Source organism: Bison bison, unplaced genomic scaffold (assembly GCF_000754665.1).
Source record: "Bison bison bison isolate TAMUID 2011002044 unplaced genomic scaffold, Bison_UMD1.0 scf7180017864483, whole genome shotgun sequence".
NCBI classification, from domain to species: domain Eukaryota; kingdom Metazoa; phylum Chordata; class Mammalia; order Artiodactyla; family Bovidae; genus Bison; species Bison bison.
Window position 1 is genome coordinate 3335442 of NW_011495043.1, and position 16541 is coordinate 3351982.

At 39.2% G+C, this 16541-nt stretch overlaps 1 protein-coding gene across 1 annotated transcript in view; it reads right to left on the reverse strand.

The window, feature by feature from the left end:
• The window catches only part of LOC105004836 (metabotropic glutamate receptor 1), a gene marked incomplete at its 5' end in the record, with an annotated part of 49045 nt that overhangs the window by 22119 nt on the left and 10385 nt on the right, over window positions 1–16541 (reverse strand). Inside the window, one exon of the mRNA XM_010862573.1 lies at window positions 10869–11799. Within this exon, the coding sequence (XP_010860875.1) occupies window positions 10869–11799 (931 nt within the window). The remainder of the gene's footprint in view (window positions 1–10868; window positions 11800–16541) is intronic.

The following is a 16541-nucleotide window of genomic DNA, read 5'->3' on the forward strand; positions in this document are numbered from 1 at the left end:
CTGGAGTTTCAGTTTTAGCATCATTCCTTCCAATGAACACCCAGGACTGATCTCCTTCAGAATGGACTGGTTGGATCTCCTTGCAGTCCAAGGGACTCTCAAGAGTCTTCTCCAACACCACAGTTTAAAAGCATCAATTCTTCAGCGCTCAACTTTCTTCACATTCCAACTCTCACATCCATACATGACCACAGGAAAAACCATAGCCTTGACTAGACGGACCTTTGTTGGCAAAGTAATGTCTCTGCTTTTCAATATGCTATCTAGGTTGGTCATAACTTTTCTTCCAAGGAGTAAGCGTCTTTTAATTTCATGGCTGCAATCACCATCTGCAGTGATTTTGGAGCCCCAAAAAATAAAGTCTGACACTGTTTCCACTGTTTCCCCATCTATTTCCCATGAAGTGATGGGACCAGACGCCATGATGTTCATCTAACCCCCTTTCTCCTTCAGAAGTCCTAACCTAAATAATCCTTCATCCTGGGAGCATGTCCAGCTTCTACACATCAGGACTGGTTAGATCCTTTTAATAACACTCTTGTAACACCTTGTTTTTATCCTGACAAACACTCACTACACCTGTAATTATGTGTTTAATGTCTGGTCTCCTGGCCAGGATCCAACTTTCCACAGAGACAGGGGCTGGACCTGTTTTGTTCACCATGGCACTCCCTGCTCTTGTCTCAGTGGCCGGCACACATTAGGTGTGTGAGTGAGTCATTAGAGCTTTGCTTCCTAATGTGTGCCAGGCCTTGAGCCCATTCTAACCATCAGAGCAAGAGTAATTTTATACTAGGATCAGCCCTGTAATAACTTTTGACTTTAAACAGTTGGAGCTAAATAAAATCTTACTAAAATGGCTTGCAGTTCCATCTCTTTCAATAAGACACTGACAGAATCACTGGCTAAAGTCCCCAAGCTGCCCAGGGATGGATCTATAACCATCCCTCCTGCTCCCTCTCCTCTCCCCTTGCTGCCCCATTATCATAACTTCTTTTATCCTACGTTGATCATGTTAAGTCTTCATTTTTTTCCTTTGTTAACACTTTTCCTACTCCCCCATCCCACACCCACCTAAGCCAAATAACAAGCAGTGTGAAGTTCAATCAAGTGGAAAATGACATTAATTCCCACAGTGTCTGAGAGCATTTACTAAGGGCAAGCTCACAGTATATATTTTTACAACTGAGAAATCAGAGACAGGAAAGTATTTTGTATCATTATTGATTTCTCTTAAGCAGTTGTTTTTCAATATCTTTAGCAGCATCACTAGGGACTTGACCTAATTTTGTTAGCAGCAGACTTCTCATTTATCTTGAAGATAATCTGCATAGAGGGTGTTATTAAGTTGCCTTCAGTTATAGTAGATTTCCCTTACCCCTCTGAGATAAAATCAAATTATAGACACTTTTTTCGGTTAACTGGATTAAATATTTGCTGATTTTCTTTCACTATTCTATTAATAATGTTAATAATAAGTAATACTTTATCATTGGCCTGTAATTTATGATGTATTTTAATTCATTCAGAGCACAATATCCTAATGATCCATGATTCCTTTTTTAAAAAACAGCTTTTCCCTTCCTCTCTGTTCATCTTGGGGCTTCCCGGGTGGTTCAGTGGGTAAAGAATCTGCCTGCAATGCAGGAGATGCAGGAGATGTGGGTTCAATTCCTGGGTCAGGAAGAGCCTCTGATTCCAGCATTTCAATATTCTTGCCTGGAGAATCCCATGGACAGAGGTGCCTGGCAGGCTACAGTCCATAGGGTCACAAAGAGTCAAACACAACTGAAGCAACTTTAGCACACACATGCTCTGTTCATCTTCAGGCATCTTAGGAGTATTTTATAGCCAGGATCCTCTATAAGGTAGCAAAGACAAGGCCTGGTTTTTACATTTGTCTGATGCTACACCTCCTACCTTCAAAGCAAACGCTATAGCAGAGTGATGCATTTTCTCGCCCCTCTATTAGCATATCTGCTGGAGTGTGTAATAGTCACTCACATATTGCACAGATAGGTGATTATTTGGCTGACTGGTTACCACCTGCAAGTTTTAGAGTTTCTTTCCATCAAACTTTCTAAATATAAAATGCTGGTGCTTATAAGTGACTTATTCAGATGCCAAAGAAGAAAGGGGGAGGGTGGTGGGATGGAGATGGAATTACTCTTGTGGAGATACTTGTAGAGCTTCTGCTCATGTCATAATTATACCGCTTTTCTGAGAACTGCCTCCCAGGAGTGATGGGCCCCTGGGAGATGGTTTTATACTCTGTGTCCATCATGTCCATCATGTCCTTGACCTGGGATAGACATCTGAGTCAGGCTGAAGCAATCAGTTTCTGCCTGTTTTATGTAGAGGCATGTGGGTCGAGGGAATTGAAGCAGTATCTTCAGTAACTGGACCTATAACAACATGTAAACTCGGGAGCACTGGGATGGTTGTCCTTGGACTGATCGAGAGGGCCCAGAAATGGAGAAAGCAGATGTATGAGGAGAAGAAGGAGGCATGGAGGGAGCCAGGAGATTACACAGAGCACTGAAACCTTTGTCTGCAGGAGACCAGTCCACTTTGTGGCCCAGAAGCATTCCAAATTTTGTTACCGTAAGATATCAGAAATTATTCCTTATATTCTTTCTATTAAACACCCCACCCCCTTTTGCTTAGACTAGCTTAATTTGGCTTTTATAACTAGCTTCAAAAGAGCTCTAACTAATGAGCCTATTGGCACTGTTCTTGACATGAAACTTCCAAATCCTCTGGTCCTTTCTTCTTAGTTTCTTCATTGTGCAGGCTGCTAACATTTCTGCTCCTGAACTAGCTTTACAAACATGTTGCTCACATGGCTTGCCTCCCCTTTGAGTAGGTAACACTTTACACTGACACTGAGGCTAACAGATGGGATGCAAATGATCTCATCTCTCTTTAGCTGTGGCCAAGCATGGACAGGGTGCCAAGTCATGTCAAACAGGGTGTCCTTCCTTGCACACCTCGCACACTGAGTAACACCCGCACGCCTGGACTCTCAGCAGACACACAGCTCCTCCATCCTGTCCAGTGTGGATATTATAAAATGACAGTAATGATGCACACACCCAACTTTCAGATCTCTCTTCACGTGGAGGGGTAGTGCAGAGTTTTATGTTAGCATACAAACTTTCATACCTCCTCCCCCATTTTCATAACTTTAGTGTCACTAGCTAACAGTTATTGAGGTTTTATTGTGTGTTAAGCACTGCACTATACTCTGTATAGATTTTTCCATTTATTTATACAAAGGGAAAATAAATTTGCTTAGGCCAGCTTAGTTTGGCTTCTGTAACTTGAAGTCAAGAGTTCTAATTAATGAGCCTATAAGATTTTTTCTTATGATCTAAGAACATCAGTGATCATGTTTAGCCTGTAGGCCTCCAGTGTCTCCTCTGATAGCTTTTCTCATTTAATAGGTGGCTGTTACATAGACTGGGACCAAGAATAAAAATTATCTGTTACATAGAGTGGGACCTTGCAAAAATAAGAAGCCCAGACTCAGTAACCTTCTGACTCTAAATTTACACACCCACCTAAATCACCACATTGTACCTTTTCCTATTATTTCACTCACTGGATTTTATTGTAATGGGGTTTTATACCATTAAACTGTGAACTTCTTGAGGGCAAACCCCATGCCTCATTTATTTTATTGAATGCAGGTGTGAATGAATGCATTTTTGAGATAACAAACATAAAAGTGATTAAAATCATATTTTAATTAAAGTGGTAAAATGATTTTAGTCTAATTTATTCCTCTCACAAAACTGGCATTGAACTTCCCAAGTCTTAGTTTTTTTACTTACACAACAATGTTCCATGTTCCTACTTTGGGTCATTATAGATACCATCTGGAATGCTTTGGAATTCAGTTCAGAAATTACACATTATAAACATAGGAGAATAAAATATTAAGTTTGAGAACTTGAATATGTATATCAGGCAAGTTCATTTGAATTTGAAAGAAATATAAAAGTCAGCCTATATTGAAAAGGAATATGTTCTCTTTGAAGCTGTAGCAGAATCTGTGCCCCATGGTCTCAACATAGAATTTGAAAACATAAAATATGAGTATTGAAAGTAGCTATTTCTGGGTTATTTGCAAAATGAGTATATTATTCAGAAGAGGGGGGAAAGTAAACAATGCTGACTGCAGATTTGCTGCACCTGCTGGGAACAAGTTGTACCCATCCCACACATGATCATGTCCTCATCCCTCCCCCTGAACTTAAGCCCATGGTCTCTAAAGATGGTCTCTCACCATGGCCACTCCTCAACACACAACTTACTCACTAACTTATTTTCATCTTAAATTATGACTGATGTGCTTTTAGGTCACAGTGTTACTTACTTCAGAGAGTAAAGGCATTTCAGCTTGTTTTTTTCCAGGGAGCATAAGGCTTTACCCCAAATGAATCCTCTCTCTGGCAGGCTCAGGCACCATGACTGGCTGTCAGGAAGAGAGCCAAGGGATTAGATTTCTAGCCCCTTCTAATCAGAGCTGAATGAAGGGAACTCTTTCATTCTCATCTGAGTCTGACTCTTAATACACAGCACTCTTCTTTCTTCCACAAGCAACCTGAACTTAGGAGCTGTTACTCCTCCAGCTCCACTCACAAGGCCAGGACAGCACACCTTTCTTTTCAGCCTTTCCACATTTGTCCCATCTCAACTCTTACAATGTTTGTATCCCAGGAGACCTGATAAGATCAGTAATAAAGGTTTGTATTTTCAGATTTTATTTAAACTTTCTCTAATTTCCCAGCTTGATTCTTCTTTTCTAATGTCAGGCAACACGCATGTAACTGAATGAGAACTGGCATCAACCACAATTAACATACTCTTCAGAGCTGGTGCTTCATTATGACACTTGTCAATTGATGTCAAATAGCTCTATAGCAAGGGCACAGTCTGGGTCAGACAGCCCAGCATAAACTGTAGGATCTCTATATTTTTATTTCTCCTCGTCTGTCAGTTTCTTTCTCATATACTATAAGTGAGCTTACATTTCTCCTGTATTATACCATACCTCCCTCTTCCCTGGCCTCCTTGGATACTGTCTAAACTTCTTAACTCCTTTAATGATGAGCTCCTCAATTTACTGCAATAAAAATTCTACTCACATCACACAACTGAAATCACTCAAGGATAACCATGGTGTCTCCATCCATGGAGATCCCAAGTTCTATCATCCTGAAACAGTCTGTTATGGACTGAATGGTTGTGCTTACCCTAAGTTCATGTGTTGACATCTTAACCCCCCAACATGATGGTATTAGGAGGTGGAGACTTTGGGAGATGATTAGGGTTAGATGGCAGCTGTCTGCAGCCCAAATGGGAGAGGTCTTACCAGAACTCAGCCATAATGAAACCCTGATCTTGGACTCTCAGCCTCCAGAACTGTGAAATGATAGATGTCTGTCTTTTAAGCCTCCAGTCTGTGGGATTTTCCTATGGCAACAGAGTGGATTAAAATAGTCTCTTGCTTGGTTTCCCTGATAATGCAAAATTTCTCTGTTCCCCCACCTCTTTTTATTATGTGTTGTTTATTGCTTTCAGTTTTTTATTATTTATCTTCTCTCTTAAATGTAAGTGTTTCTTAATGTTCTTCCTCTGACTTTCTTCTATTCTCATATCACAATCACTCTTTTGGCCACTGACATTGACAATTAATCCTCAAATCTAGAGCTCTGGCTCAGACCTGTGTTTTAAGCTCCTGACTTAAATTGTTAAATAACCTTATGGATGCCTCTGTTTGAATTACTGTTACAGGATTTTTGATTGGTTAAGTCTGAAACCCAACTTAGCAACACTTCCCCAGTCCTATTCCTGTATTCCCTATCAGTTTTCATGGTAGTTGTATTTTTCTACTACCAATTGCTACATGGTAGTTGTAGCAGAAATTATGAGAGTTCAAACAATAATTTCATTGTTCATGCCTTTCTTCCTCTCCCCAAATCATTATTTCAGTTCTAATAACTTAAGCTCAGAAAACTTCTTCATATGTATGCCTTGGTTTTGACTTTTCTTTCTTTGCTCTCATTTAAACCTTTTATTTTTAACCTGTCCTCTGGATTATTGTAGCACTCTATTAACTAGTCTGTCTACAGTCGATCTATTCCCATAAAGCTCACACATGATCATAAAATTTCACAAAAGTCATTAATGCATCTTGTGGTCTCCATAAAAAATATCCAAATTTCTTCTTAGAACATTGATCACTATCTGTAATCTGACCTCTTTCTGTATTTACAAATTTTCCCACACTACACCTCTCCATGTACTTTACTCAACAGATCCCATATTTCAAACCAAAAGTACACTAACATTTCTGAATTCTTTGCTTATATTATTTTCTGCGTGTGAAATGGTCTCACCATAGCACATTTTCTCTTGTTGAAAAGCATCCTTTATGGTTAAGTTTAAATACCACTTTTATACTTTTATCAAGAAGTCTTTCCTCATCTTTCCATAGACTCCACTCCATTTAACTGGGCTGAATCTCTTTCTTCCCTGAACACACAAACTACTATATTGGTCCTCTATTATGGCACCTAACCCAGCATATTTAGTTGTATTTTTTAGTGTTTCCTTTACTATATTACAAGACTGGTGCAGTCTGTGCCCATCTCTTAAATCTTTTTTTATCCTAAATATTAACTAGCACCATACCAAGTACCTAAGTGCTTTTATGAAGCATATGTTACTGTTGACACACTTGTTGATTAAATAAGTGGATAACAAACAGTATATCCACCATAAATGTTGCTCTCAAGTAGTAAAATTCTGATAAGTACTTCAATAAAATCTTCTATAAAACCAAGTGAAGAATCACAATGACTTTTAAAGCCATTTATTATATGATTAAGGAAAAATAATTTTTAAATGACAGCTTTTCTCATTTACAAGCTAAAAGAGTGAATGAGTTCTTTTTATGAAAGAGAACATGTTATCTCTGTTTGATTTTGGTGTCTTCTGGCTAACAGCCATAGTTGCTTTCATAGTAAAGGAGGAAAGATTAAAGCATACACACTAATGCTGCAGACTTCTTTACCTTTTCTTATGGACAAAACAATATGTTTCTAGGAGATCAAGAGAAAGATGTCCTCAGAGCATCATTCCACTTGTATTTTACTTAGAGCTTTTGCCATCATTAAAAGCATATATACAGATGTTTAAGAAATAACCACAGGAACATATTAATACACTATTTACTTAGAAGCCTATGTTTTAAAATTACCTCCTTGCATCAATCTAATGCATTTTTCTGGTGATTATCATTGTTTTTCGTTTTGCTTGTAATTACGCACCCCAAAAAAGTCACAGGAGTGTGTTGTCACATTTCAGCTCCATGTGCCCTCAAACTATTTGGCACTCATTGAGGTTATTTATTCAAAAAATGACTAGAAATGTTAGTTTGACATTTAGCCATTGATATAATTATTTTTTTTTAAAGAAAGCATGTCATTTACATAATGTTTTAAGCTTTTAGTTGCATAATGCTAATTCATTTTGCTTTAAAAGGAAGTGACAAGTAACTCAGACCTAAATAACTTAATTACTCATATCTATGGATTTCTATGCTTCCTCTCCTGCCAAGAAAGAGAATTTTACCAATATCTTTATATTAAGTTAGGGCCTGAATATGTTCCCATTCAAATACATTAACAGCTTAAGATATTAACCTGGTCAAAGATAATTATGTTATTCAATTGCTCTTCCAGGACAGGATTATGCCTAGTAGGACTTCTAACTATAAGCAACTCAAGTAATCCAAACACCCAATGTATTGATTAAACTCCTCCTAAATTTTATTTCAGAAAACATAAAGGCAAGTGCCCAAACCTTTGATTATATCAGATATATGGCTGTGAACAAAACAACAAATTGAAGTAAACTTTGCAAAAACAGACACACAACATCAGCCATTCCCTCTATCTCAGAAACAGCCTGGTATGAATATAGTCGGACTTGCCACTCCTCAGAATAATATCGAAAAAGATAGATCAGTTGGAAGCTCTTCATTACAGCATCTGTTCTGTGTTTATAGCCACATATGCAGACTGCTGAACACCCACAGTGCACCATAAACGTAGGGATTACACATCCAAAATGGCAATACACTCATTGGGTGATGTGTTCCCTAGAGTTTTCAGCCCCTTGCTTCAGTTGGCAAAACTCTGCTAGATTTTTGTTGCTGTAGAAAATATTAGATTGTTTGTGGTTTTTGCAACTTTGGAGACAAACCAGGCAATCATAAAGCAGCAATAAAAAGGTAAAAACAGGCCCTGGGATTATTGTTGTATTTTAAAAGTACAGTCTCATAGAGAGTTACAAGAGAAGTAACAGCAGAGTAAGTGAGAAAAATGAGTAAATAAATGGTTGCTTTCCATGGAAATTTAACCTCAAATACCCTCTGTGGGTCAGCTCAGCTGTGTGATGCCCTTTTGAGGAGCTACCAATTGTACAAAGAAAGCTGCATATTAGAATTACTAATCAGAAGTATTATTTCTTATTGTCAGAATCTAATAACATGTGATAAATAAAAGATAGCCAATAGTTGAGCAATGCATTAAGTACTGAAAGCAGTGCTTCCTAGACAACCAGCCCAATTTAGACCAAGGTGATTTTTCTCTCAAAAGTGTGATTCCAATGAAATTAATTTCTAAATTCTTAATAATGCTGGGAACATTCTCAACTCTTAATGAAAGCAGTTCCAGGTGTGAGAAGGTAATCAGAATAAGCACAATAGCTGGGGACTGTATACATGGTAAGCTAACTTCACTTTATCCCAGCAGTGAAGCAATGTGTACTAAGGATTAGTCACTGCTCTCTTGGACAGATGCCCATATCTGTCTCTCACAGAATCACTGAGAGAGCTGTCAAAATGCATAATCCTGAGTACCAGCAAAAGATATCTTGATTACATAGGTTCCCTCTTTCCATTAAATGGTTAGAAGAACAGTTTTCAGAAATGACTCATGACCAAAAATCATAAGAAAACTTCTGAAGAACGTAACGAAGGCAGTTAGAAAACATGGAGCTGAGTAATGGTAGATGGTGGAATGAAACACTCAGAAAGCCATTTGGGGTGCAACAGAAGTCTCTCAGTCTTCACAAACCTTCGGGTTTAAAGAGTGTTTTCTCCCTTCTTTTCATTTTGTTCCCTCTCATTCCTTTCATCTAAATGATAATTGTCATGATGCCATTGTACATCTGGACTCTGTAGCTATGGTCTGGTTTTCGTTTTTTTTTTTCTTTTTTCATTTCACAGCACTGTTGTTTTGCTTTCATGCTCACTGGAACTGAGGGGATGTTGGTTAGAATGAAAAATCAGGGCAATGGAAGAAAACAAATAAGTGGCTTTAATAATCAGAATTTCATGAAGAAGTAGATGTAAACTATTGACTTCATCCTTAACACTGAGAAAAATTAGGGATGCTTTATTTGAAGTAATAATAAAACTTGATGGACTTCAAACATATTTATTTCCTCGAGACTCCCTCATCTGAGCCTCAAACCAATTATATGGTTTCTGTAAAAGAGACCCATGGTGCTGCTTTGCAAGCAAAGGTATAAAACCCAGAAATTTAAGGCATGTAGATTTTTTGACATATGTTATGAAGAGAAATTTCATGCCAGTTAAGGCCTAGGCAAAGAATAGCTAACTAAATGGAATTTACTTAAGAGTCACACAAATTCACAGTGGTTTGGTGTCCTCACTTAACAAAAGGAGGAAAATAACACCCATTCCTCTTACCTGGCTGACTTATTCAAGTGCACAGAATAGTTCTAAAACAATTACATAACTATTACTATTAAAAGCCTTCACTTTCATAGGATTGTTTCAAAAGGTAAAATTAATACTGCTACTGGGGGAAATAGTTTCATTTCTGGAAAATTAAATTACTGTTAGAACTTCAAGCATGCATGTTATTTTAAATGTTGTAAATGTGACATGAAATCTGTTTTCATGGGTCTCAGAATGAGATGACACATGCAAATTTTAGCATATGCTTCCCTGCAAAACAGAGTCAGGAAAAATACAGGAATGTGTGTATTATATAAACTACTCAGAAAAATTACCAAAATAGAAATAAGCTGGACTTTGATGTTCACACTGACTCTCAAGTTTGAGCTCTTTACCTTAATCTGGTTTCTTGTTTCATTTGGTGCTTGATGGCTAGAAATCATTCTGATCATAGCCTTATAGTAGAGATAGGTCAGTTCATGTGTAGCATTATGAAGTTTATAGTATGCATGAAATAAGGAAGAGGCGCCTGGTAAGATAGTTGCATAAGGGAACTTATTTCAGGATATATTTGGTGCTTAACTAAACTCAAATTTTGAAATAGGCCAGTTCCCCCAGGTGCTAAATTTCTTCCTTCTCCATCCCAGGTGAGTATGGCTCAAAAGTGATAAAAAAGTAAATCAGAAACTATCTCAACCATAATCTAACTAGAAATTAGAACTAGAGATTGCATCTCTGCCCAGACCCCAGAGATGTACTGATACTCCACAGAAGATGGACCCATACGAAAGGAAAACATTAGAGGCAGAACAGAAGCTGTAGATTCCAGGTAAGAGTGAATATGCGCTCAGCTGGTTGTTGCTTCACACTCCTTGCTCTTTCAAAGAAATAAAAACACTGAAGACCTTTAGTACTAACACAATACTGCAACAGAATGTGAGATTTGGATAAAAAAAGAAAAGATTAAGAAAGGACATGGAAAATATTGGGGGAATGGAAGAACATGCTTTATCCAAATAGAAGAAAATAGAGAGAGGGAGAGACAGAGAGAGAAATAGAAAAGGCAAACCCAGGCCAGACAACTCACTTGGCATTCCCTGCCCCTGGTTTCTTTCTTCGGAAAATGCTGAGTAAAGTGTTGGAGCGGCAGGGCAGCTTGCCATCGCCAACATGCATGCGGACCACGTCCGAGGTGGTGAAGGCACTGCGGACATTCCTCTCAGGTTTGGCAATAATGATGTACATCTTGGGGGTGAACATGCACCCCAGGGCCACCGTTACACTGAGGCTCACTGCAAAGCAGGTAGTAATGATCTTGTAGTTGCTCCCAAAGTAAATGGGCACGAAAGCCAGCCAGATGATGCAGGTGGTGTACATGGTGAAGGCAATGTATTTGGCCTCGTTGAAGTTGGCGGGCACATTGCGGGTCTTGAAGGCATAGTAGGTACAGCTCATGATGAGGAGCCCATTGTAGCCCAAAGGGGCCACCACCCCCAGGTTGCTGGTATTGCAGATAAGGTAGACTTCTTTGATGCTCGGGTAGGACAGGATGGGCATGGGGGGCTCCATGATGATCAGGGTTATCACCAAGGTTAGCTGCACACTGATCAGAATTGAGGCAATGATCACCTGGGCCCAGGCGCTCATAAACCTGGGCTTCCGGGTACAGATCTTCTTCTTGCTGCCAGCCAAGATGCGTGCGATGCGGTTGGTTTTGGTCACTAAAGCGGAGTAGCACATGGCAGAAGAGAGGCCGACCAGGAGACGCTGCAGGTAGCAGGAGGTGGTAGTGGGCTTGGCAATCAGGGTGAAAGGACACACGTAACCAAGGAAGATGCCAGCTAGGATGATGTAGCAGAGCTCCCGGCTGGAGGATTTGACCACAGGCGTGTCTCGGTATAGCACGAAGATCAGGGTGACAAACATGGTGACAAGGATGCCCAAGCAGGAAAAGACGATGGCTATGATGGACTCTATGTTGCTCCACTCAAGGTAGCGGACAGGAATGGGTTCACATCCTGCGATGAGAAAGATAGTTTTAAAATGAATCCAAGATTTTGCTCATCAGTAACAACAGTGCTTCCTGGTTGCAGGGGCATAGCTATATTCACAGCTTCCATGATGTATGGTGTTTACTTCCTTTTTAAAAATGTCTCCTATCACACAAATAAAGATATACCATTGTTTTCTCTGGACAGTCATGCTCCCAGATCTAATCTCATCTCAAGCCTAATGTGACATATTTTAGCCTATAAAAATAGTCTTTTCTTAAAGTGTTATAAGTGGATGCTGCTTTGCGGATGGAACTCAGTTCTACACTTTCAGAAAATGAAAGAGAAAAATGGAAACTAAACTGCGTTTCCATTGAAAGTTAGATGGTCACAGTGTAACAGAATAAGTTAATAAGAAATAAACTGACACGTTTTTTATTTTTATGTAGCCATTGTTCAGCGACAAATCCAGCTCATAGACACAAGTCCAGCTCATTAGAAAAGCATTTTCTTTCTTACTTTCTTGCCAGCCAGAAAGCTGTTTTAAACATAAATTTCATTTGAATTCCTTAGAAGACTCTGTTTTCTCTTATTTGCCACATAGTATGTTACTCACTTTAAGTTACTTACTTTAGGTCTTAGTGTCTCACCCCTTTAGTTATGTATGGTCTGTGTGTGGCATCTGAGGGCCTTGACTTACCAGTCTCTAGTAGACTAAGGAAGGATGAAATCTCCCTCACCCACCTCTTGAAAGGAGAGACAGCCCTGTTTCTAAATGCCTGGCTTATCTTTTCCTTCCAGAATAAAGTCTGTTTTGTATTTCACAGAGACAAAAACATTTGTCAAGTCTTGGCAAAAACCCTTTCACACGGTTTTGTGTTTGGTCTGGGCCGTTATTTCCCAAATTGTGAGAATAAAAACATGTATTTCCATAAATTTAGGAAAAGATGCATTGTTCTAAAGCCATGAGAGCAAGGAACCACCAGAACCCGTTTTAAATCTGTTCAGCCATTCAACGAGCGCTGCCGTCAGTGAACGCAGCTTTTGCATGTTAACCAGTCAGTGTCAGTCCTGGCTTCTGATAATCACTCGATCAGGAACAGCCTCATTTTAACACACAACTGCCGACCACTCGCAAGCACACGCTCCTGGCTGACCAGAGTGGCCTCCCTCTTTTGTGTGTCAGGCGTTTGTCTGATCAAAGTCTTAGCTCTTCCTGGAAGAACTCCTCCTTCCAAAATAAGTCACATTTTAACTCTAAATCTTTCTGTTTCCTTGATAACGTTTAGAAAGATGATTTGATAGAATAATAATGACCATTTTGGGGCACACAAGCAGTAAATTAAAATATTTAAGAACAGCTTGGGGAAGGAAATGGCAATTCACTTCAATATTCCTGCCTTGGAAATCCCATGGACAGAGGAGTCTGGTGGGCTACAGTCCATGGGGCCACAAAAGAGTCAGACACGACTTAGTGACTAAGCAACAACAGTAGATGAATTAGGAGATAAAATACTTAATAGTCAATACAGTAAGCCCCCTACATATGAACACGTTCTGTTCTGAGAGCATGTTTGTAAGTTCAATTTGTTCATAAGTCTAATAAAGTTAGCCTAGGTACCCAACAATCGTAATCGGCTATATACCACTGCTCTTACACTTGCTTCTGGACATCCTGGACTTGAAATAGAGGTACTACACTACTGTACTCTATACAACCCTGTGTACCCAACAATCGTAATCGGCTATATACCACTGCTCTTACACTACTGTACATCCTGGACTTGAAATAGAGATACTATACTACTGTACTCTACACAACCCTGTGCAGTACAGCACGCAGAGCACAGCCACTCGCACACGATGCACTCTGACAGTGCATGCCAGATACCAGGACTAACTTACACGATTGGACGCGTGAATACACGTTCGCATCGTTGAAGGTTCAAAACTTGAAGGTTGGTATGTAGGGGACTTACTGTATTCAGCTCTTCTAATTGGCATTCTGAGGCTACTAAATAAAATTCAAATTCCAATGGAGTCTTTGTCAAGGCCTTTGTGACATTCCAAAAGCTACTCTTTTTGCATTTCTCTCTTTTTAACACAACCTGGTTTTATAAATGAGATATTCTATCTTTAGAGTTTTTATTAGCAAAGAATACTGCATTTAAAATTTTTAGAACATAAGTCAGATCCACTGAAGTCGAATGAAAACCCTGGTCTAGAGCCAAATTGAGAGATATAATTAATGATTTTCCTAAACTTCAGGGGTACAGGCAAAATATTTTGGGCAGAATTCAGAATTTTTATTAGACACTTATTGTCCTGAATTGCAGATATGTACCAATTAACTCAATTAATTGTTAGCCTTATGTGGCAAAATATTTTTGAAGGAGTGGATTAGAAAAGGGAAGATTTAAATAACTCAGTGGTGTAAAATTTTTAAATAGAAAATATATTACATAAGAAAATTTCAGAAGTTTTTCTTTCACTAAAAGATTCAAAACAAAGATGAAAGATAGATTTTAGGAAACCCTCAAACAATTATGGGATAGATTCAAAACTGATGTAACAAGGACTATATCCTCTGTGCAAATGGGCTCAGATCTGAATTAGGAGAATCAAACATAAAATGAAATGTTAAAATTAAAAATTACCAAGTTACACAATATCTAATATTTGATCAGACATTTTCAGATAGACTTTAAAAGTAAATAAGCTAGAAATCAATATAATAATGGATCCTTAGTTAAAACAATTAAAAGGGCCTCTATTCTCTGTGATTTGGGAAGTTGTAGATAAGAAAAGGGCTTCCCAGGTGGCACTAGTCATAAAGAACTGGCTTGCCAGTGCAGGAGATGTAAGAGATGTGAGTTCAATCCCTGGGTTGGGAAGATCCCCTGGAGGAAGGTGTGGCAACCCACTCCAGTATTTTTGCCTGCAGAATACCATGAACAGAGGAGCCTGGCAAGCTACTGTCCATAGGGTTGCAAAGAATCGGGCATGACTGAAGTGACTTAGCATGTAGCATGCAGATAAAAAAGCATACAGATACCACAAATAAAGGTGTCATTTAAAAAATCATCACCCCAACCTACAGCCTGTTATACAGAGTGAAGTAAGTCAAAAAGAGAAAAACAAATATCATATATTAATGCATATATATGCTTCCCTGGTGGCTCAGTGGTAAAGAATCTACTTGCCAAGCAGGAGACCTGGGTTCAGTCCCTGGATAGAGAAGATTTTCTGGAGAGGGCAATGCCAACCCACTTCAGTATTCTTCTCTGGGAAATTCCATAGACAGAGGAGTCTTGTGGGCTACAAGCCATGGGGTCTCAAAAAAGTTAGACATGACTTAGTGACTAAACAACAACAATGTATATATATAGGGGGTCTAGAAAAATGGTGCTGATGAACATATTTGCAGGGCAGAAATAGAGATGCAGACATAGAGAACAGATTTGTGGACACAGCAGGGGAAGGAGCGGAGGGGACGAATTGAGGGGTAGCATTGAAACATATACATTACCACGTGTAAAACAGATAGTTAGTGGGAAGCTGCTTATATAACAAAGGGAGCCCAGCCCAGTGCTCTGTGATATCTAGAGGGGTGGGAGGGAGGCTCCAGAGGGAGAAGACACATGTATACATACGGATGATGAAGAAACCAACACAACATTGTAAAGCAATTAACCAACACAACATTGTAAAGCAATTAACCTCCAATTAAAAAAAAAAGAATCATCACCTCATATTAGTAAAGCTCAGGACAACTGCCTAAAATCTGTCCAGTGACTTAACTCTGGAAAAGACACTGGCGCCCACGAAGTCCCTGTGTGTCCTCTGAACTCGCAGAGGAAATAATATTTCTTTGTTATTGATATAGATGCCTTTAATGTCTACCAATAATTTCACTATTAATAGAACATAAAATACCTTGGTTTAATAAAATAGTGAAAATATTATGCACCAACATATAACTGGGACTTTAAGACTATTTTCATAAGAATACATTATTCTTGGTGACACAAAAACCCACAATTCTAACATGTAGGGTTTACTGTCAGACAAGATGTGCTACAGTTGTAGCACATGGTCAAGTTATAGTTGATTTAATCATGAAAATACCTGTTCGATTCAGTTCAGTTGCTCAGTCGTGTCCGACTCTTTATGACCCCATGAATCACAGCATGCCAGGCCTCCCTGTCCATCACCAACTCCCGGAGTTCACCCAAACTCATGTGCATTGAGTTGGTGATGCCATCCAGCCATCTCATCCTCTGCTATCTTCTTCTCCTCCTGCCCCCAATCCCGCCCAGCGTCAGGGTCTTTTCCAGTGAGTCAAATCTTCACATGAAGTGGCCAAAGTATTGGAGTTTCAGCCTCAGTATCAGTCCTTCGAATGAACACCCACCACTGGTCTCCTTTAGGATGGACTGGTTGGATCTCCTAACAGTCCAGGGGACTTGCAAGAGTCTTCTCTAATACCACAGTTCAAAAGCATCAATTCTTTGGCACTCAGCTTTCTTCACAGTCTAACTCTCACATCCATACATGACCACTGGAAAAACCATAGCCTTGACTAGAAGGACCTTGGTTGGCAAAGTAATGTCTCTGCTTTTTAATATGCCATTTAGGTTGGTCATAACTTTCCTTCCAAGGAGTAAACATCTTTTCATTTTATGGCTGCAATCACCATGTGCAGTGATTTTGGAGTCCCAAAAAATAAAGTCTGACACTGTTTCCCCATCTATTTCCCATGAAGTGAT